This window comes from Macaca thibetana, chromosome 1, assembly GCF_024542745.1.
Source record: "Macaca thibetana thibetana isolate TM-01 chromosome 1, ASM2454274v1, whole genome shotgun sequence".
Lineage (NCBI taxonomy): Eukaryota > Metazoa > Chordata > Mammalia > Primates > Cercopithecidae > Macaca > Macaca thibetana.
In genome coordinates, this window is record NC_065578.1 from 119,426,330 (window position 1) to 119,447,420 (window position 21,091).

The 21,091-nt window shown below is 40.2% G+C and overlaps 1 protein-coding gene across 22 annotated transcripts in view; it reads left to right on the forward strand.

Moving 5' to 3' along the window:
* Nucleotides 1–248: 248 nt before the first annotated feature.
* The window catches only part of LOC126931165 (myomegalin), a 382,023-nt gene continuing 361,180 nt past the window's right edge, over nt 249–21,091 (forward strand). For 10 of the 22 annotated variants that reach the window (XM_050749110.1, XM_050749168.1, XM_050749104.1 and 7 more), the window contains exon 1: nt 253–938. In XM_050749110.1, coding sequence (XP_050605067.1) covers nt 499–938 — 440 coding nt within the window. In that variant the 5' untranslated portion in view covers nt 253–498. Of the gene's footprint in view, nt 939–21,091 lie in introns of all 22 variants that reach the window. The other 12 variants (XM_050749050.1, XM_050749121.1, XM_050749130.1 and 9 more) reach the window with 5 other exon arrangements.

Consider the following 21,091-nt stretch of genomic DNA (forward strand, 5'->3'; position numbering starts at 1 on the left):
GAATGAATATTTACTAGATAATTTATTTAACTAATCAACTTCAAAAAAAGGTTAAAACACTTTCTTGGTTTATGATGGATACCAAGCTATATATGCTTTACTATGAGTTCATGGAAAACTGAAATCAGTCTCAACTGAAATGAAAATTTAGGTTGTTTGGGAGAAAGTTTTTACAATTGAAAAACTAAAGGGAAAATTGAAAGGAAAAGATTTTAGGAAAGAGAGAGAAACAGGAAGAAAAGAGGCTAGCCAACAACCTGCAGTAACGATTCTTTGGAGCTAATAGGATAGGAAAAACTGGATAAATTATGAAAGGATGACTGATACGGGGGCGCGGGGAGGAGGATGAAGCCGGGGAAACTATTGAGAGGCAGAAAAGGAGAAACTTCTTTGAGGTTGGAAATAAAGGGAAGGTGACACTGGAGCGGATAGAAAGGAAGAAACGGAGTGGGATGTGGGAATGAGGCAGTGGGTGGAGAGAGAATGGGGAGATGACAGATGATGAAAGGCAGTGAGTGTGTCTGCGGGAGAAGGACCAAAGCAATCTGGGCGGAGCAGGTGGCAGGGGCAGCCGCGGAGGAGGCCCAGAGAACTGACGGGAACGCTCAGCCAGGCCCAGAGGATGCGCCCTGGCAGCCCCGGAAGACACCAGGAAAACAAGCAGGAACCGTAGCTAAGACTGAGGTGGCCAGGCCCAGGAAATCCATGAAGGGGACAGACAGCGGGTCCTGCTGCCGCCGCCGATACGAGTTGGGCTGCTGCTGTCGCGCGTCCCGCCGGGCTCACCACGCGCCTTACCGTTCCGGGGACGCGACGCGAACCCCTCAGTCCCCGCGGCATCCCCCGAGCCGGGAAAGACGGCGCCCAGAGCCAGCCGGGAGCTGGGCAGCGGCGGCCGAGGAGGAAGAAGCAGCCGCGGCAGCCGCACCCTGGATGAGGTGAGAGCATGGCCAGCTCCTGCCTCTGGAGCCCCGGAGGCTGGGGAACGTGATGGGGTAGGCAATGCACGGTGCGGTGGGCAGGAGAACCGCGCGGAGGGCTGGGGCCCCGGGCTGGAGATCCCGACGCCTGAGAGGGGTTGGTGCTGAGTGACTACTGCTTGGAGAAGGTTAGGGAGGTAATGGGGCCCGTGGTGGAGGCAGGAGGAGGAGGGACAGTGTTGAGTTGCCCAGAAATAAAGGTGTGCCCCTGGAAGGGCTAAAGCGTGGGAAGCTCCGTCTCTGTCTCAAGGTCTTAGCTTGAGGCATAGACATTTGCTGTGTTGATGGAGGTGAGACTGCAGGCTGTGTCTGTTGGACTGAGCCAAAGGAGAGATGAACACATGGCTCAGAAGGCTATACCGGGATGGAAACATCAGAGATGGTCATGGAAGATGAAGGATCAGGAAATGCACCCGGACGAAAGCACACACTGCCTTCTCTTATACCTCTGCTTTTCAGGGTTATTTCTCTTAGATACAGATCGCAGGGTGGGGCGGGTGGTGATTCCCTCTTCCTGGGCTACCTCTCTTCCCCTGCAGAGCTGGAGCCCTGCCTGATGGCTGGATGGAGGCCATGCAGGACAAGCTCCATCTAAAATCAATCCTTTCCTTTGCTTTGGCCTGGAAGACCGAACAGATTAGGCTCAATTTTCTTCATGTAGTAGCAGTAACATAAAAATCTGTCATAAATACGATTTTTGGGAGAAGAGATAGATTGTGCTGCAGCCTTTCTAGAAAAAAAACATGTCCTCATCACAGCATTTTTAGCTTTTTATTTCATGGAAGGTAGTACTCATTTCAAACTACCAGGCAATAGTGGTTCCAGCCTCTGAGCTAACGGGTCTGTAAAAAGTTACTTCATTTCTGTAGGCCTCAGTTTCCTGTGCATAAAATTGGAATTTGGATTAAAACGGTGCTAATTATAAAACTAAATAGTCATTGGATCTGTATTCTATGTTCTGGATAGCTATATTTGTGAACTATGACATTTAGCATATTCACTGACAATTTTATTTTTTCATAACACTATCCACTGTTTATGTCAGAAAACAAAGACATTCAGTTAATAGTGCTTAAATAAATCACATGTCTTTTTTTTATTATTATACTTTAAGTTCTAGGGTACATGTGCACAACGTGCAGGTTTGTTACATATGTATACTTGTGCCATGTTGGTGTGTTGCACCCATCAACTCATCAGCACCCATCAACTCCTCATTTACATCAGGTATAACTCCCAATGCAATCCCTCCCCGCTCCTCCCTCCCCATGATAGGCCCCGGTGTGTGATGTTCCCCTTCCTGAGTCCAAGTGATCTCATTGTTCAGTTCCCACCTATGAGTGAGAACATGCGGTGTTTGGTTTTCTGTTCTTGTGATAGTTTGCTGAGAATGATGGTTTCCAGCTGCATCCATGTCCCTACAAAGGACACAAACTCATCTTTTTTTATGGCTGCATAGTATTCCATGGTGTATATGTGCCACATTTTCTTAATCCAGTCTGTCACTGATGGACATTTGGGTTGATTCCACATCTTTGCTATTGTGAATAGTGCTGCAATAAACATACGTGTGCATGTGTCTTTATAGCAGCATGATTTATAATCCTTTGGGTATATCCCCAGTAATGGGATGGCTGGGTCAAATGGTATTTCTACTTCTAGATCCTTGAGGAATTGCCACACTGTCTTCCACAATGGTTGAACTAGTTTACAGTCCCACCAACAGTGTAAAAGTGTTCCTATTTCTCTACATCCTCTCCAGCACCTGTTGTTTCCTGACTTTTTAATGATTGCCATTCTAACTGGTGTGAGATGGTATCTCATTGTGGTTTTGATTTGCATTTCTCTGATGGTCAGTGATGACGAGCATTTTTTCATGTGTCTATTCGCTGCATGCATGTCTTCTTTTGAGAAATGTCTGTTCGTATCCTTTGCCCACTTTTCGATGGGGTTGTTTGTTTTTTTCTTGTAAATTTGTTTGAGTTATTTGTGGGTTCTGGATATTAGCCCTTTGTCAGATGAGTAAATTGCAAAAATTTTCTCCCATTCTGTAGGTTGCCTGTTTACTCTGATGGTAGTTTCTTTTGCTGTGCAGAAGCTCTTTAGTTTAATTAGATCCCATTTGTCAATTTTGGCTTTTGTTGCCATTGCTTTTGGTGTTTTAGACATGAAGTCCTTGCCCATGCCTATGTCCTGAATGGTATTACCTAGGTTTTCTTCTAGAGTTTTTATGATTTTAGGTCTAACATTTAAGTCTCTAATCCATCTTGAATTAATTTTCGTATAAGGAGTAAGGAAAGGAACCAGTTTCAGCTTTCTACTTATGGCTAGCCAATTTTCCCAGTATCATTTATTAAATAGGGAATCCTTTCCCCATTTCTTGTTTTTCTCAGGTTTGTCAAAGATCAGATGACTGTAGATGTGTGGTATTATTTCTGAGGGCTCTGTTCTGTTCCATTGGTCTGTATCTCTGTTTTGGTACCAGTACCATGCTGTTTTGGTTACTGTAGCCTTGTAGTATAGTTTGAAGTCAGGTAGCGTGATGCCTCCAGCTTTATTCTTTTGACTTAGGATTGTCTTGGCAATGGGGGCTCTTTTTTGGTTCCATATGAACTTTAAAGCAGTTTTTTCCAATTCTGTGAAGAAAGTCATTGGTAGCTTGATGGGGATGGCATTGAATCTATAAATTACCTTGGGCAGTATGGCCATTTTCATGATATTGATTCTTCCTATCCATGAGCATGGTATGTTCTTCCATTTGTTTGTGTCCTCTTTTATTTCACTGAGCAGTGGTTTGTAGTTCTGCTTGAAGAGGTCCTTTACATCCCTTGTAAGTTAGATTCCTAGGTATTTTATTCTCTTTGAAGCAATTGTGAATGGAAGTTCATTCATGATTTGGCTCTCTGTTTGTCTGTTACTGGTGTATAAGAATGCTTGTGATTTTTGCACATTGATTTTGTATCCTGAGACTTTGCTGAAGTTGCTTATCAGCTTAAGGAGATTTTGGGCTGAGATGATGGGATTTTCTAAATATACAATCATGTCATCTGCAAACAGGGACAATTTGACTTCTTCTTTTCCTAACTGAATACCCTTGATTTCTTTCTCTTGCCTGATTGCCCTAGCCAGAACTTCCAACACTATGTTGAATAGGAGTGGTGAGAGAGGGCATCCCTGTCTTGTGCCAGTTTTCAAAGGGAATGCTTCCTGTTTTTACCCATTCCGTATGATATTGGCTGTGGGTGTGTCATAAATAGCTCTTATTATTTTGAGATACGTTCCATCAATACCGAATTTATTGAGAGTTTTTAGCATGAAGGGCTGTTGAATTTTGTCAAAGGCCTTTTCTGCATCTATTGAGATAATCATGTAGTTTTTGTCTTTGGTTCTGTTTATATGCTGGATTACGTTTATTGATTTGCGTATGCTGAACCAACCTTGCATCCCAGGGATGAAGCTCACTTGATCATGGTGTATAAGCTTTTTGATGAATCATATGTCTTTTAAGAAACCCATAATAAATTACTGTTCCTAAGAAATAATTAAGCAAAAAGTATTCGCTGTTTGATTTTTTATAAAGTAAAATTTTTATTACCTTATACAAATTACTTTTATAGACATAATTACTTTTTTAAAAAAGTATATGGGATGTTACTTTTTTTATAAAATACTTTGAAGTTTTATTTAAAGCTTAGAACAAAAAAATTAATCTGAATGTATGTTTATAATTCCAAGGCTCCTTAATCACTTGACATACACAGGGTGAATTCTTTTCATGTGGAAAGCAGCATTAATCCTGCAGAATTTAAAATGAGTTATGACTCCTTATCACAAGAGTATGACTTTTCTCCCTGTCTTTGGTTAAAAGAAAAGTTTGTAAGGTTAGAATTTGATCCTCTAAATTGTGGTTTAATTGTGAAAATAGATAGCAAACATTCATGATTTCCTTAATAGTTACTCATCTGACAAAGTACACCTATATTCATCTTCATTGATGTAATGATAAATCTTGAAATGTTTTTATAAAATTTCACAGTTCCCAAATGAAACAGTTACAGCAACTTGACTGAGGTTAGTGCTACTTTGCCCTTCATTTAAAAATCAATTCCCCAGTTCAGCATTCTTTAAAAGACATAACTATTTTAGCTATAGTGTTAGAGGTTTAATGAGTGTTAGTGTATTAGAGGTTATACTTGGGGAGTGGTGTTTTTGGTACGATTTTCTAACTCTCAGGCAACTAAAAAATGTGAAAAAAGCAGCTCTGCACATTATCCAAATTCAGTTCATTTTGGTGTTATTTATTGAGCAGTGATGGTGGAGGCCAGCACAAACTGGATACAAAACTACCCTCAGGTAACTCAGAATCTATAGTTCTATAATACGCTTCAGTAACTGGAGTATGGAGTAAGTGCTATAACAGAAAGATGAACTGTAGACATCTTTCTCTTTCTCTCTCTCTCTCCAAGGAAAGCTGACTTCCCTAACAAGCCATAGAAAGTGGCATTATCTTGGAAAATATGTCAAAATCTGGTCTTTAACTTGTTAAGTCTATTTCTTTTCTTTTTCTTTTTTTTTTTTTTTTTTTTTTTTTTTTTTTTTTTTTTTTTTTTAGAGATGGAGTCTCACTGTGTTGCCTAGGTTGGAGTGAAGTGGCGCAATCATAGCTCCCTGCAGTCTCCAACTCCTGGGCTCAAGGGATCCTCTTGCCTTGGCCTCCCAAGTAGCTGAGATCATAGTTGTATACCACCATTTCCGGCTACTTTTTAAAAATTATTTTGTGTAGAGATGGAGTCTTGCTATGTTGCCAGGCTGGTCTCAAACTCCTGGCTTCAAGCAATCCTCCCACCCCACCCTCCCAAAGTGCTGAGACTAAAGGCATGAGTCACTGCACCCAGCCAAGACTGTTTTTTAAACTGATAAATCACAGGACTACTCTATAAACCCAGAATAACAAATTATTAATTTATAATGAGAATTTTAACATCTTAGGGAACTAGACTCTCTTTTATGATCCCAGCAAAATATCTCTTTGTATACGTGCCACATTTGAGAGCCAAATTACAGCCAAAAGGTTGTTTTTGAAACTTGAATCTAGAGCAAGTGGAATTAATTAGTGGATTCTAAATTTCAAATAATTTGATAGCTTCAGAGCATCAAGGGGTACACATGGGTTCTTTTTCCTGGACACTAAGTGTCCACTGATGATTATCCTCCCTTCTTAGGTACACCTCTTTTTCTGTCTCTGATATGCTAATACTTTCAGTCAGGTTATAGTCTGGTTTGGGGATCCTTGTGACTGTTTCAAGTGTCTCCATTTATTCTCTAAATCAGTTTATCTTAATTGTAAAGTTTAAATTCTAAGTGGCAAGCTTATTTTCTTAAGGAAAAAAGAATGATGGGGGTAGGGAGATGGGGCTGGGGTACCATATTACAGCCCCTACATGCTGGCAATATAAACCAGGTGGTTAATGGTACCTCTCTATGGTGCTAAAAGGCAGATGAGGCCGGGCACGGTGGCTCATGCCTGTTAATCCCAGCACTTTGGAAGGCCGAGGCAGGCCGATCACTGGAGGTCAGGAGTTCGAGATCAGTCTGGTCAACATGGTAAAACTCCATTTCTACTGAAAATACAAAAAAATTAGCTGGGCATGGTGGTGTGCCTGTAATCCCAGCTACTCAGGAGGCTGAAGCAGGAGGATCGCTTGAACCAGGGAGATGGAGGTTGCCGTGAGCCGAGATCGCAGCACTGCACTCCAGCCTAGGTGGCAGAGTGAGACTCCATCTCAAAAAAAAAATTAAAAATTAAAAATTAAAAAAGGCAGATGATCAGAGACAGCTTTACACAGGAGGTGAATTTTTGTCTGGCTTGACCAGATAACAAAGCCAGGTTGAGTGGGAAGCAAATTTTGCCAGAAGGACACAAGCAGATTTATGATGCTGGGAAGATGCTTTATTGAAGTGAATCCCATGCTGTGATAGAAATTTTCTGTGAGGATTTAATTCAAAGTCAATCCTTTTTCAAGTATATAACTATTTTAAAAAGGAAATTAAGTGAATTTTCAGCTGTTGGCCATCTGCCTCAATGTGTGCTTTTGAAGCCCAGCAGATTGCACATTCTATGTAGGTGGATAGCCTGAAACCTGCAGACAACTTCAGAGAAGATTCAATGAGTTTCTAACGTCAAACTTCAACTACTGTAATATGCTTGTCTAGCCATCTCTTTGTTATTGCTGCTCTACAACTTTATTGAGATATAATTGACATACAATAAACTGGGTAAATTTAAAGTGTGCAATTTGAAATTTCAGCATATGTATATACCTGTGAAATCATCACCACAATCAAGATGACAAACTTATCCATCATCCCAAAAAGCTTCCTTCTGCCCTTTTTCAATTCCTCCTTCCCACCCCTCTGCTTTTGTCATTATATGTTACTTTGCATTTCCCAGAATTTTGTACAAATGGAATCATATAGTATCTACTCTTTGTTGTTGTCTGGCTTCTTTCACTCAGCACAATTATTTTGAAACTTATCTATGCTGTTGTGGGTATCAGTAGTTCATTTTCTTTTGTTGCTGAGTAGTATTTCATTGCATGAATGTGCTACACTTTATTAATTCACCATTCGTTTGGTTGTTTCCAGTTTTATGGCTATTACAAATAAAGTTGCTATAATTATTTGTGCACGTCTTTCATTTCTCTTGGGTACATTTCTCAGGGCATATAACACTAGGCATGCTTTTAAAGAGACTGCCAAATTGTTTTCCAAAAGGGTTATACCTTTTACATTCCCACTAGTAATGTATGAAGGTTGTCATTTATCCACATCCTTCCCAATACTCGTTACTGTACATCTTTTTTATTATAGCTATTCTAGTGGGTGTAAAATCTTATTTTTTTAAATTTAAATTTCCCTAATGATTAATGATATTGAGCTTTTTTTTTCATGTGCTTGATTATTATCTACATATTTTTGGTGAAGTGTCTGTTGAAATCTTTTGCCCATTTTCCATTGAGTTGTTTGGGTTTCACTGAGTTCATTGGGTTAGTTTCATATTCTAAATACAAGTTTTACTGTATATGTTCTTTGCAAATATGTTCTCGCACTGTGCAGATTGTCTTTCCATTTTAGTAACACTGTCTTTTGAAGACCAGACATTTAAAAATTTTGCTGCAGTAAATAAACATTATCATTTTTATTGGTTTTGCTTTTAATTTTTATGGTTTTGCTTTTAATGACATACCTAAGAAATCATTGCTTAATCCAGATTATAAAAATATTCTATTTTCTTCTAGAAGTTTTATAGTTTTGCATTTTTACATTTAGGCCTATGATTCATTTGAGTTTACTTTTGTATATGGTGATCAAGGTTTTTTTTTCCTTTCGAATGTAGATGTACAGTTGTTCTGACACTGTTTGTTAAGGGAACTATCATTTCTCCATTTAATTGCTTTAGCACCTTTGTTGAAATGTATGTAATCATTTGTATCTGGGGTTCTATTTTGTTTGACTGATTTATTTATCTATCTTTTTTTTTTTTCTTTTTCTTTTTTTGAGACGGAGTCTAACTCTGTCGCCCAGGCTGGAGTGCAGTGGCGCGATCTCGGCTGACTGCAACGTCACCTCCAACTTCACCTCCTGGGTTCAAGCAATTCTCCTGCCTCAGCCTCCCTTATCTATCTTTAGACCAATACCATACTGACTTGGTTACAGTAGCTTTACATGTCTTGAAATCATGTAGTTAAATTCTTGAACTTCATTCTTCTTATTCAAAATCGTTTTCATTGTGTTAGGTTCTTTGCATTTCCATATACATTTCAGAATTCACTTGTAATTATAGACAAAAAGCCAGTGGGCTATTTGATTGGGGTTGCATTGAGTCTATAGATCAACTTATAGAGAGTTGATATCTTAACAATATTGGGTCTTCTGATGCATGAACACGACATATTATTTAATTTATTTTGGTTAGTGGTTCTCAACTAAGGGCAATTGTGCATCACAAGGGACGTTTGACAGTATCTAGACACAACTAGAGCATCAGAGCCCCTTTGCTGTCCCCACAGTTTTGTGTTTACAGTCTATACTTCCATTTTTCCAGGAGGTTTGCTCCCAGAACTGGTGGTATAAAGAAGGAAAGTAGCAGTATGAGCACTTTGAGGGCTAAGCAGTGGGATAATATCTTTCTAATGGAACAGTTAAATCAACTTCATTTGGCCTTCCATGGACATGAGTTTCAAGTGGCTTCCTGGCCTTTCTTCTGTCAACCTCTTCGCTAATATGTGAAGACTTCATTTATACTCAATCTAATTCAGCTACCATGGGCCATGTCACCAGTGACCACTGTGTTCTATGAATCCTAATATTTTCATGAACTTGAAGGGAAGAGCGTTTTAACTTTGAAGGATACTCAAGAGGACTTTCTTATGAACTCAGATGGAAAGTGTCCTGAAATTTGTCCTTTTAAAAATATCTGTGCATTTTTTTGTGCTATAACACTCTTACATGTATCATTCTGTGATCAGATCTCCAACTTACTATAAATGATACCTAAATTCTAAAGAGCCAATTCTAGTTATACCAGTATGGCCTTAGAGAAAAGTAAGGGAATGCAATTTTTATTTATCTTCTATTTGGTCGGAGTTAAGTATTTAAAACAGTAAGGTAGATCTCAGATCCACCACTGTTAAAAATAAATGAATAAATAAATAAAAATAGTAAACTAGGAAGAAGAGACAAAGACCCAAACATTTCAAAATGAAAAATGAATTTTAAATATAAGGTTATATTTCTATTACCTACTGCTGAGACCATTATTGCATAAATGAATAGATGGAACTAAATAGGCCAGGCACAGTGGTCACGCCTGTAATCCGAGCACTTTGGGAGGCCAAAGTGGGCGGATCACGAGGTCAGGAGATAGAGACCATCCTGGCCAGCATGGTGAAACGTTGTCTCTACTAAAAATACAAAAATTAGCTGGGCATGGTGGTGGGCACCTGTAGTCCCAGCTACTTGGGAGGCTGAGGCAGGAGAATGGCGCGAACCAGGGAGTTGGAGGTTGTAATGAGCCGAGATCGGACCACTGCACTCCAGCCTGGCGACAGTGAGACTCTGTCTAAAAATAAATAAATAAATAAAAGAGCTAAGTAAACTCTTCTTCCCCCACAAATTTACCAGTTTAACCATTTTAAGTGTACAGTTCAGTAGTTGCATTAAGTACATTCATATTATTATGCAACAAGTACCACCATCCATCTCCAGAATTTTCTCTTTTTCCCAAACTGAAACTCTGAATCCATTAAACAATAGCTACCCATTCTCTCTCCCCTACCTCCTGGTAACCACTATTCTACTTTCTGGCTCTATGAATTTGATTACTGTAGCCATCTTATATAAGTGGAATCATATATTTGTTGTTTTGCATCCAGCTTATTTCACTTAGCATAATCTCTTTCAGGGTCATCCATGTTGTAGCATGTGTTGTAATTACATACTTTTTTGTGTGTGAGATAGAGTCTTAACTCTGTCATCCAGGCTGGAGTGCAATGGCACAATCATGGCTCAATGCAGCTTTGACTTCCTGGGCTCAGTCAATCTTCCCACATTGGCCTCCCAAATAGCTGGGACTACAAGCAATTTTTTTGGTATTTTTTGTAGAGATGGGGTCTCACTTCGTTGCCCAGGCTTATAATTATGTACCTTTTAAAAGGCCAAATAATATTCCATTGTATGTTTATACAACATTTTATTAATCCATTCATCTGTTGATGGAAATTTCAAGTGTTTCCACCTTTTGCCACTGTGAACAATGCTGCAACAGATATAGATGTACAAATGTCTGTTTGTGTCCCTGTTTTCAATTCTTTTGGGTTGCAAAAGAAGAGGGATTGTTGCATATATGGTAATTCTATATTTACTTTTTTGGAACGACCATACTGTTCTCTACAGCAACTGCACCATTTTACATTCCCACCAACAGTGTACAAGGGTTTCAGTTTCCCCATATCTTCATGAACACTGTTATTTTCTGTTTCTGTTTTTTAAAATAATTGCCATCCTAATGAGTGTAAAGTGGAATATCATTGTGGCTTTGATTTGCATTTCCTTACTCATTAGTGATGTAAAAGATATTTTTAAAGTTTCATATTTACTGACATATTTACCATTTCCAGTATTCTTCATTAGTTTGTTTAAATCTAGATTTTCATCTGGTATCATTTTCCTTCTGCCTGAAATAATTTATTTAATCCTTCTTATTCTTGTGCAGATTTGCTGCTGGGAAAATTCTTTTGGCTTTTGTATGTGAAAAAGTCTTTATTTCACCTTCATGTTTGAAAGATATTCTTGCTGGTTATTAGGACTGATTACATACTTTGTGGGGGCTCAATGCAAAATGAAAATGTAGACCCCTCTGTTCAAATATTATTAAGAATTTCAGCCGGGCGCGGTGGCTCACACCTGTAATCCCAGCACTTTGGGAGGCCGAGGCGGGTGAATCATGAGGTCAGGAGATCGAGACCATCCTGGCTAACATGATGAAATTCCGTCTCTACTAAAAATACAAAAAATTAGCCGGGCGTGGTGGTGCATGCCTGTAGTCCCAGCTACTCGGAGGCTGAGGCAGGAGAATGGTGTGAACCCAGGAGGCGGAGCTTGCAGTGAGCCGAGATGGTGCCACTGCACTCCAGCCTGGGCGACAAAGCGAGACTCCGTCTCAAAAAAAAAAAAAAAAAAGAATTTCAAGTAATTAACAACAGAGCATTAAACAAAGCACAGTCCTTCTGAGTACAAAGCCCTGTGTGACTACACGGGTTGTACGCACAAGAAACCTACTCTGCTGGTTATAGAATTCCAGGTGACTGCTCTTTTTTTCCTTCAGCTCTTTAAAGATGTTGCTCTGTTGTCTTTTTGTTTTGTTTTGTTTTTTTCTGAGACAGAGTTTCACTCTCGTTGCCCAGGCTAGAGTGCAGTGATGCCATCTCCGCTCACTGCAACCTCCACCTCCCTGGTTCAAGTGATTCTCCTGCCTCAGCCTCCTGAGTAGCTGGGATTGCAGGCATGCACCACCACGCCCAGCCAATTTTGTATTTTTAGTAGAGATGGGGTTTCTCCATGTTCGTCAGGCTGGTCTCAAACTCCTGACCTCAGGTGATCTGCCCTCCTTAGCCTCCCAAAGTGCTGGAATTACAGGCGTGAGCCACTGCGCACGGCTTCTCTGTTGTCTTTTAATTTTCAAGTTATGCTGTCATTCTTCTCCTTGTTCCTCTCTATATAATGGTTTTTTTTTTCTCCTGAATAGTTAGAAATTTTTCTCTTTATCACTGATCTTAAGCAATTTCATTAAAATGTGCCTAGGTGTGGTTATTTTCATGTTTCTTGTGTTTTGGGTTTGTTACGCTTACTGGATCTGTGTGTTTACAGTTTTCATTATACTTGGACAATTTTCAGCCATGATTTTTTCAAAAATTTTTTGTTGCCCTTTATAACTCCTTCCTTTTGGGGACTTCAATTATATATTTATTAGGTCATTTAAATTGTTCCCATTGATCACTGATGCTCTGTTCACTTTTTGTCTTCTTTCTCTTGTTTTACTTTTGGATCATTTTTATTGCTATGTCTTTAAGTTCACTAACTTTTTTGTCTACAGTGTCTAATCTATTGTTAATTCCATCCAGTGTATTCTTCATCTCAGATATTGTCTTTTTCATCTCTAGAAGTGTGTAACTTTCATGTATTAATTTTTTTTCTTTTCTTTTTGAGACAGAGTTTCACTCTTGTCAATGTTGCAATCTCAGTTTACTGCTACCTGTAATCTCTGCCTCCCAGGTACAAGCAATTCTCCTGTCTCAGCCTCCCAAGTAGCTGGGATTATAGGCACCCACCACCACGCCCGGCTAATTTTTGTATTTTTAGTAGAGATGGGGTTTCATCATGCTGGCCAGGCTGGTCTCAAACTTCTGACCTCAGGTGATCTGCCTGCCTCGGCCTCCCAAAGTGCTGGGATTACAGGTGTGAGCCACTGTGCCTGGTCCATGTATTAATATTTTACTTCACTTGATCAATCTGTTCTACTTTCTTGAACATTTGAAATACTATAATAACAATTCTAACATTTGTTCAATTCTGAGTATGTTTCTAGTAATTGATTTTTCTCTTCATTTTGAGTACTGTTTCCTGCTTCTTTGCACACCTGGTAATATTTTGATTTGATGCCACACATTGAACATTTTACATATTGGGTGTTAGATAGTTTTGTATTCCCGTAAATATTATTGAGCTTTATTCTGGGACACAGTTAAGTTAGTTGGAAACAGATCCTTCTTGATCTTGTTTTTAAGTTTCACTATGGGGAACCCAAGAAGCTTTTTAAAGATGATTAATTTTCCCCATTACTTGGGTGATACCTTTCTGAGTACTCTACCCAATATCCTGTTAATTATGAGGCTTTTCCCACTTTAGTAGACGATGAAACAAACTACTTTCAGCCTTGTGTGAGTCAAGAGGATTGTTTAATCTGATTCTCTTGTGTGGTTCTTACCCCAACCTTGGTAGTTTTCTGATATACCGATCAATACTCAGCTGAATATTCAGGGAGACTCTCCACAGATCTCTGGAATTTTCTCTTCTTTCTGGTACTCTTCACCATGAACTCTAGCTGCCTTGGCCTTCTCAAATCCCAGCATTATCTTTTCAACTCAGGAAGATCACCAGGCTCTGCCTGGATTCCCTCTCTGCTATGACTACCTGTGAGCTCCTGGGCAGTTAAATAGGACAGTCGTGCGGCTTACTTTGCTTGTTTCTTTCTCCTCTTGAATAACTTTACTATGTTGTCTGATATCCAGTGTCTGAAAATAATTATTTTGTATATCTTGTCCTATGTTTTAGTAATTCCTGTCAGGGTGAAGGGGAATGAATACGAACCCTATTACCGCATGCTGTCTAGAAGTAGAAGTGTCTTCCTAGCCATGTTATAAATTAGTAGTTTTCAACCCTGACTACATAGTAGAATTATCCGGGGGAGGTCTTTAAAAAGGTGATGTAAAGGCTTAATTCCAGACCAATTAAACCAGACTTTTTCAGATTGAGGTCTTAGCATCAGTGTTCTTTAAGTGCACTACAGCTTATCTCATGTACAGCAGGGTGAAAGAACCTCCATATTAAAGAAAGGGTTGCATTTATAAATCATTATGAGAAACTTTTGTGTTCTGTCATTTCAACTAAGACACGGAGGTGGTTGGCTTTTATTTTTGATAGACAGTGTGGAGTTTTTTTTGAGACGGAGTCTCGCTCTGTCGCCCAGGCTGGAGTGCAGTGGCCGGATCTCAGCTCACTGCAAGCTCCGCCTTCCGGGTTTACGCCATTCTCCCGCCTCAGCCTCCCGAGTAGCTGGGACTACAGGTGCCCGCCACCTCGCCTGGCTAGTTTTTTGTATTTTTTAGTAGAGACGGGGTTTCACCGGGTTAGCCAGGATGGTCTCAATCTCCTGACCTTGTGATCCGTCCGTCTCGGCCTCCCAAAGTGCTGGGATTACAGGCTCGAGCCACCGCCCCCGGCCTATAGAAGGTTTTAAAGAAGAGTCTGGCAGACATAGATCTTTGTTTTAGAGTCATGAGTGTGGCAACCGTGTGGGAGATAGGCTTACGTGGATTGAGTGAGGAGACGGGATCACTGAGAAACTGTTGCAAGTGGTTCATGGCCAAAGGTAATAAGGACCTGAACACAGGCATTGGTATTGGGAATGGTAAGGAAGAGATAGGTTGGAGAATTTGAGTTAGAATCGATAGGATTTTTTGATCAATTGAGTGTGAGAAATGAGGGAGATGGTGGAAACAAATATTACTCTCCAGTTTATTACTCTAGACAAATAAACTCTCTCTAAACAAATTCCTAGGCCAGTCAGAGAGTGAATAGTAATTTCATTAACTGAGATAGATAATGTGGTACGAGAAGCAGATGTCAGGGAAATAAGATAATTAATTTAGTTTGGGATATCCAAAAGGACATGTCTCATAGAACTGTCCCCGACCTCTAGTTTCTTCTGAATCATAGAACAGAGAAGACATTTAAAAGCATCTTTTTAGTATGCTGTATAATTTTGAACAGAGGTATCTTTCTTCTTTTATTTGACTTAATATTGAAATCTATTTATATCTCTTAAACAAATATCAGTTAATACTGCAAGAAAGTAGATGTTGGCCGTGCATGGTTGCTCATGTCTGTAATCCCAGTACTTTGGAAGGCCGAGGCGGGCAGATCACCTGAGGTCAGAAGTTTGAGACCAGCCTGGCCAACATGGTGAAACCCCGTCTCTACTAAAAATACAAAAAATTAGCCAGGCATGGTGGCGGGCGCCTGTAATCCCAGCTACTCAGGAGGCTGACGCAGGAGAATCACTTGAACCCGGGAGGCGGAGGTTGCAGTGAGCCAAGGTCGCGCCACTGCACTCCAGCCTGGAAACTCCGTCTCAAAAAAAAAAAAGAAAGAAAGAAAGAAAGAAAGATAGTAGTTGTTTTCTAGATGACAAAATATCAAGTGAGAGATTATTGCAGACTTTTGTTTTGTTTTGGGTTTTTGGCTATGGGTGTATCCATTCCTCCCTTCTTTGGACAATAACCCTACTTTTTTTTTGGGTGGCGAGAATTGCCTTTTTTGCCGTAGTTTATAGTCTTGGTGGGAAGTTTGGTTAAGGTATCCTGAGCTCAGTGATGATCTTGAGACCCACCCGAGGATGATCTGATTTTATGAGCATTGCATCATCAGTGGAGCAACATAAGAGTAGAAAAAAGTGGCCAGAACCAATCGGCCCCTTCTTGCTACCTAGATCCTTATTGCTTCCCCTATTCCTGCCCCTTCTGAGCCTGTTCTTTTGAGTCTTCAACTGTTCCTTTGATTCTGTGGGTCTCCTCTTCCATTAAATCCTATTTTAAAAAATAGTATAGCTGGAGTCTGTTCACAGATCTTTCCAAAAGGTATATATGAAATATCAGGCACAATACTAGGTGCTAGAATAGAATGAGAAACAAGATTATTGGATAAAGGCTCTACTCTCACAAGCTTAAGTTTAATGAAGTTGTAGTAGGCCTGGTGAGGACATAGACAGAAAACAAATAAATAAATATACAAATAAAGTGATTTCTGATATTAATAAAGTTTATTAAAAAATAAACTTCGTTAGAGAGGAATTGAAGCAGGAGGTGAAAGAACTGCAAAACCCCTAAGGTAGAAATAAGCTTAGTGTGTTTGAGGAACAAAATGACCAGTGAAGCTGGATCATAATAAATAAGAGGAGGGGGCAGAGGTGAACCTGAGCCAGGTCACCTGAGACCTGATAGGCCGTGGTCAGAAGTGGCTGTTATTCTAAGGACATTGAGAAGCCAGTGAAGGTTAAAACCTGGAACATCATATGATCCGAAAAATATTAAAAAGTCACTTTGCTATTGGAGAGCAGACCTTAGGAGGCCAATAGCTGCTTTGCTGGCTATTGTAGTAAGTAACACCAATATGAGATCATAGTGATTTACATCATGGTGGTAGCAGCAGGGTTGTTAAGAAGAGAAGGCCTGGGCCTTCTAGCAGATAACTTGGTACCCTGCAGATCCTGAAAACAAAACCTACCAAGAAGATAACTGGGGAATAAAGAGAGACAACTTCATGGTTGGAGTCTTTATATTAAGTTTTGTTTGAAGCCTCTGTTTGAGGTTTTTTGCTTCGCCCTAGTGGAGGTTTTCTCCCCACTCATTATGAAGGTGGGAGTTAGATGGTGGGACAAGGAGATAGAAGTCACTCAAATGAAAAGGACCCTGGATAGTATTAAAAATATCTTCACACAGGGTTGCATATGGTGACCAAATGGTGGTAGTGCCCACGGTGGGAAGGGTAGCAGACATGGTGATGGTATTCCCCTAGAACAGGGGTCCCCAGCCCCCAGACCATGGACTGGTACTGGTCCATGGCCTGTTAGGACCCGGGCTGCACAGCAGGAGGTGAGTGGCGGGCCAGCGAGCATTACCCCTGAGCTCCACCTCCTGTCAATCAGCAGACCAGCAGCCGCATTAAATTCTCAGAGGAACGCGAACTCTATTGTGAACTGGGCATATGAGGGATCTAGGTTGCCTCCTCCCTATGAGGATCTAATACCTAATGATCATTCCAAATCCGTCCCCCACCCTGTCCATGGAAAAGTTGTCTTCCTTGAAACTGGTTCCTGGTACCAAAAAGGTTGGGGACCACTGCCCTAGGACCCTTTAACCTCTTGATGAAGTTGCCTATTCTCTTAAATTTATTTGCTGGAGCAGCCTCATAAGTACAGGTGATTAATACTAGGTCTCACAGGAGTTCCAAACAGAATTCTATAACGATTTTATATTATGAAACCTGACATCTCATGGCAGCAACATTATCATTATCACCATAATTACATATATAATTACATGATTAATACATTTATTGAGTGAATGATAAATGCTAGACCCTCCCTATCTGAAACATTTCATAAGAATAATATTTAATTCTCACTATAATTCTGTGAAAAAGATGTTATCATGATCCCCAGTTTTATAGAGAGGTTAAGTAATTTGACAAGATCACACAGTTATGAAATGGTGAAAGTTGTGTTTAATTGGCAGGTGTTGATTTTCTGTTTCATGTGTATTAGAATAATTGTTTTTGTGCATCCTGTATGTTTTTAAATTTTTTTCCTAGGTTTGCTTTTTGTTAAAAAGTAAACCAAAACAAAACAAATAAAACAAAAGCCTTTGCTGGAACTTGGACAAAAATGGTCTGGTCTCCAAGTTAGCATACCAAATATGAAAATGTCATCTGTTTAAAAATAATAAACTACCTGATTAAAATTTGACCTTGTGAGAATTTGCTTTCTAATTTATATGGCATACCACCTGAAGGCCAGCACAGATAAATATATGACCTGTTTAAAACGAAAGGAAGTGTACCCGGGCACGACCAAGAATCTATCAAAAAAGCATCAAGAGAGCTCCATATTAAGGTTAATAAAAATAGGTGAACTGCACATTTCAAAGGAGAATCTGGGACACTATTCAAATAACAAAGACTTAAAGCAAGCTGGGCTCACTGCCCGGAATAATGGGCACATGCATTTACAGAATGGGGGGATTTTGTCCACTGTATGCATGCTCATTCACACTCACATCTAACCTTACAACACCAGCTCAGAGAAAGTGGATGCAATGAAGGAAATGTTAACATGAGCAGTGACCCTAGTGTACAAACAATATCAAATTTTAGATCCTTTTTGTCTCCATGATAGTCTAATCTATGATCTTTTGGCTATATAAACCTTGACTTTGAAATCTCCAAATAAACATTTCAACAAAAATGTACAGCTGTATTGTAATTTCAACAAGAAGGGTTTTCATTGTTTGCACATATCTTCAAAAAGAAAAAAAGTGTGCTTGGTAGTAATTAAAAGCACATTCTCGAGTGAGCATGCTTTGGTGGTATCTTCTACAGACTGGGAAAGGTCCTACTTATCGCTCCCAAATTTTCACCATACATCTAGTTTCCTGATGTGCAGCCTTAAAAAACTGTTCTGACTTCTTTGTCTTTCTTTACTGTAGAGAGAATAATAGCTTCTTTGTGAATGGGAGAGCTGGATCTCTAACTCCACACAATGACCTTGGATTGAGGAAAGGTTCAGAAGTCTGTGTGTTAGTTACTATTACTATTGCTGCATAGCAAACCGCCTCAGTGGCTGAAAACTATAAGTATTTAGTACTCACAGTTTTGGAGGGTCAGAAATCTGGGAGCAGCTTAGCTGGGTAGAATTGTCTCAAGTTCTCTCATGAGGTTGCAGTCAAGCACTCAGCTGGGGCTGCTGTCGTCTCAAGACTCGACAGGGACTGAAAGGTCCATTTTTCAGACTCACACACATGGTATTTGGCAGGCTTTAGTTCCTGTCCAAACCGTAAGTCTGCTTATAACACGGTAGCTTAGTTCCCCCAGCACAACTGATGTAAAAGAAAGAGAGCATGCATCCTCAAGATGGAAGCCACTGTTGTTCTTGCTTTTTAAAAAATAATCTAATCTCAGAAGTGACATTCCATCACTGCTGCCCTACTGTATTCATTAGAAATGAGTACTAGACTCAAGGCGAGGAAATTACACAAGGGTTTGATGACCAGGGATCATTGGGGACCAACTTAGAGATTGCCTATTACAGTCTGTATCCATTACCTGAGCTCCTGGACACCAGAAGAGCAGCAGAATTAGTTCTCTCTCTCTTTCTTCTCTGGAACAAGACTAGTACAAACTAAGCACAGAAGGGAAGGGGGAGTATAACCAGAGCTGAGGCTGAAGACTATGCCAAGCTATGTAAGCCTTGTTAAACATTTTTGTCTATATCCTCAGAATAATAACAAACTCAGACTCTACTTGCTCAGTCATCCCTTCAAACACCCCTAGAAGACATTGCTGGCAGTGACTGGCCCTGGGGACTTCAGCTGTCTTCTTGCATGCCTTAAAGGCTGAGGTTCACATCTATGGCTCCAGTGTCCTACCGAAGGGTAGGTTAAAAAGATGACATGAGTGACTCAAGACTAGAGAAGTGCCTGGCCCTGTGAGGCAGACATATTAGTAGTTTGAGAGGCAAGAAGTCAGGCCCCAGGTTCCCACCATGAGGAACTAGGAATCCATAGAAGGAAAATGCAAATGCCACACACCTGCAGTTGCCTGGCAGGTAGCATACATAAGTGAACCTGCTTAGGTATAAGGGCATAGGGAATAGTGTTGATGACTGTGACTGACTTTCTGGACCATTGACCAAACAAAATACATCAGTGAGGGCAAGTGTTTAGGATAGTACCACCAGCAGGGGGCACCTGCAGATGGTTTTCATTGTCACAAAATTAGGTTTGGTACTTGGGGATGAGCAGCTATTCACAGTGAAGAGGCTCCAATTTGAAATATCCTACACTACTTGAATTCACTACAGGCTGCATGCAGGAAGCAGCCTGGCCACTTTGATTTCCAGAACCACCTGTAGACAGTGTGAAAAAGAAGAACAGAAAAAAACAGAAGTGAGGTGGATTTGGTTTTGGAGGTGAGTGAGCAGGTGCCTCCAAATGAGAGTTGGGCCTCAAGGTTTTCTTAAAAAGATAGACTCTTGAAATATTGCACTGTAGTTACATTAGTGCCAACTTGTGAGGTCACCTGTTCTTTTTTCCCTCTCCCATTATCTCCCCTTTCTACCTCATTCTACCCTCTCCCTGATGCCCTATACATTACAGAAACTTCCCCTTGAGACGTAAGACTGTTTGAAAGGAGGTTGGAAGAGCTGGCCATAGCTCAGAGAGCTGCTTTTACCTTGTGATGTCTTAAAGGTGCCACCTGATGTCTGACCATTCATAACAGAGAGCTGTTGCCAACAAGGTCAGCAGAGCATAGCACTAGAGAGCACCAGAGGAGACGCCTCTAAAGATTTGGCTTTTGGCACATCATCTGGGGATAAATGAGTTGGGCCTGGACTAGGACGGAGCAAGTAAGACACTTCCTGAATCATGAAAATGCATGGTTGGATCCTGTCTTTATTTAAAGTTTTGATATTTTGTTCATTGTGGATTTTTTTGCATTAATTTTTTTTCTAAAATATCGCATTAAAATATTATTTATCTTGATTACTGAGTTTTTGGCACTCTTTACATTTCACACTTCCGGTGAGTACCTTGCTCCTCTCATCCTAGTTCCAGCCCTGAATACCTTAACAGTTGAAGCAAAGTTTGAACAAGTTGATCTCGTCCATCAGCACCAGACCCTTCTAGTTTTGATTTTTTTTCCCTCCCTCTATCTCCTAAGAATGTACCGAAGCCAGCAAATAAAGGATGTAATAATTCTCTTCTGTATACCACAAGCTCTGAGCTTAGGCCAGCTTGAGTATTTCTGTATCTCTCTGTCTGTTGTTATTACATCACACGCATAGCCTAAAACCAGGATACTTTTATCTGGGTAAAAGATTATTCTGGTTGAAAGGAATTGCGGTGGTTAATGTTGGATGTGTTTGTTATTTTACCAGCTGATATAATGTTTTGTTTTGGTTTTTGAGACAGGGTCTGGCTCTTTCACTCAGGCTGGAG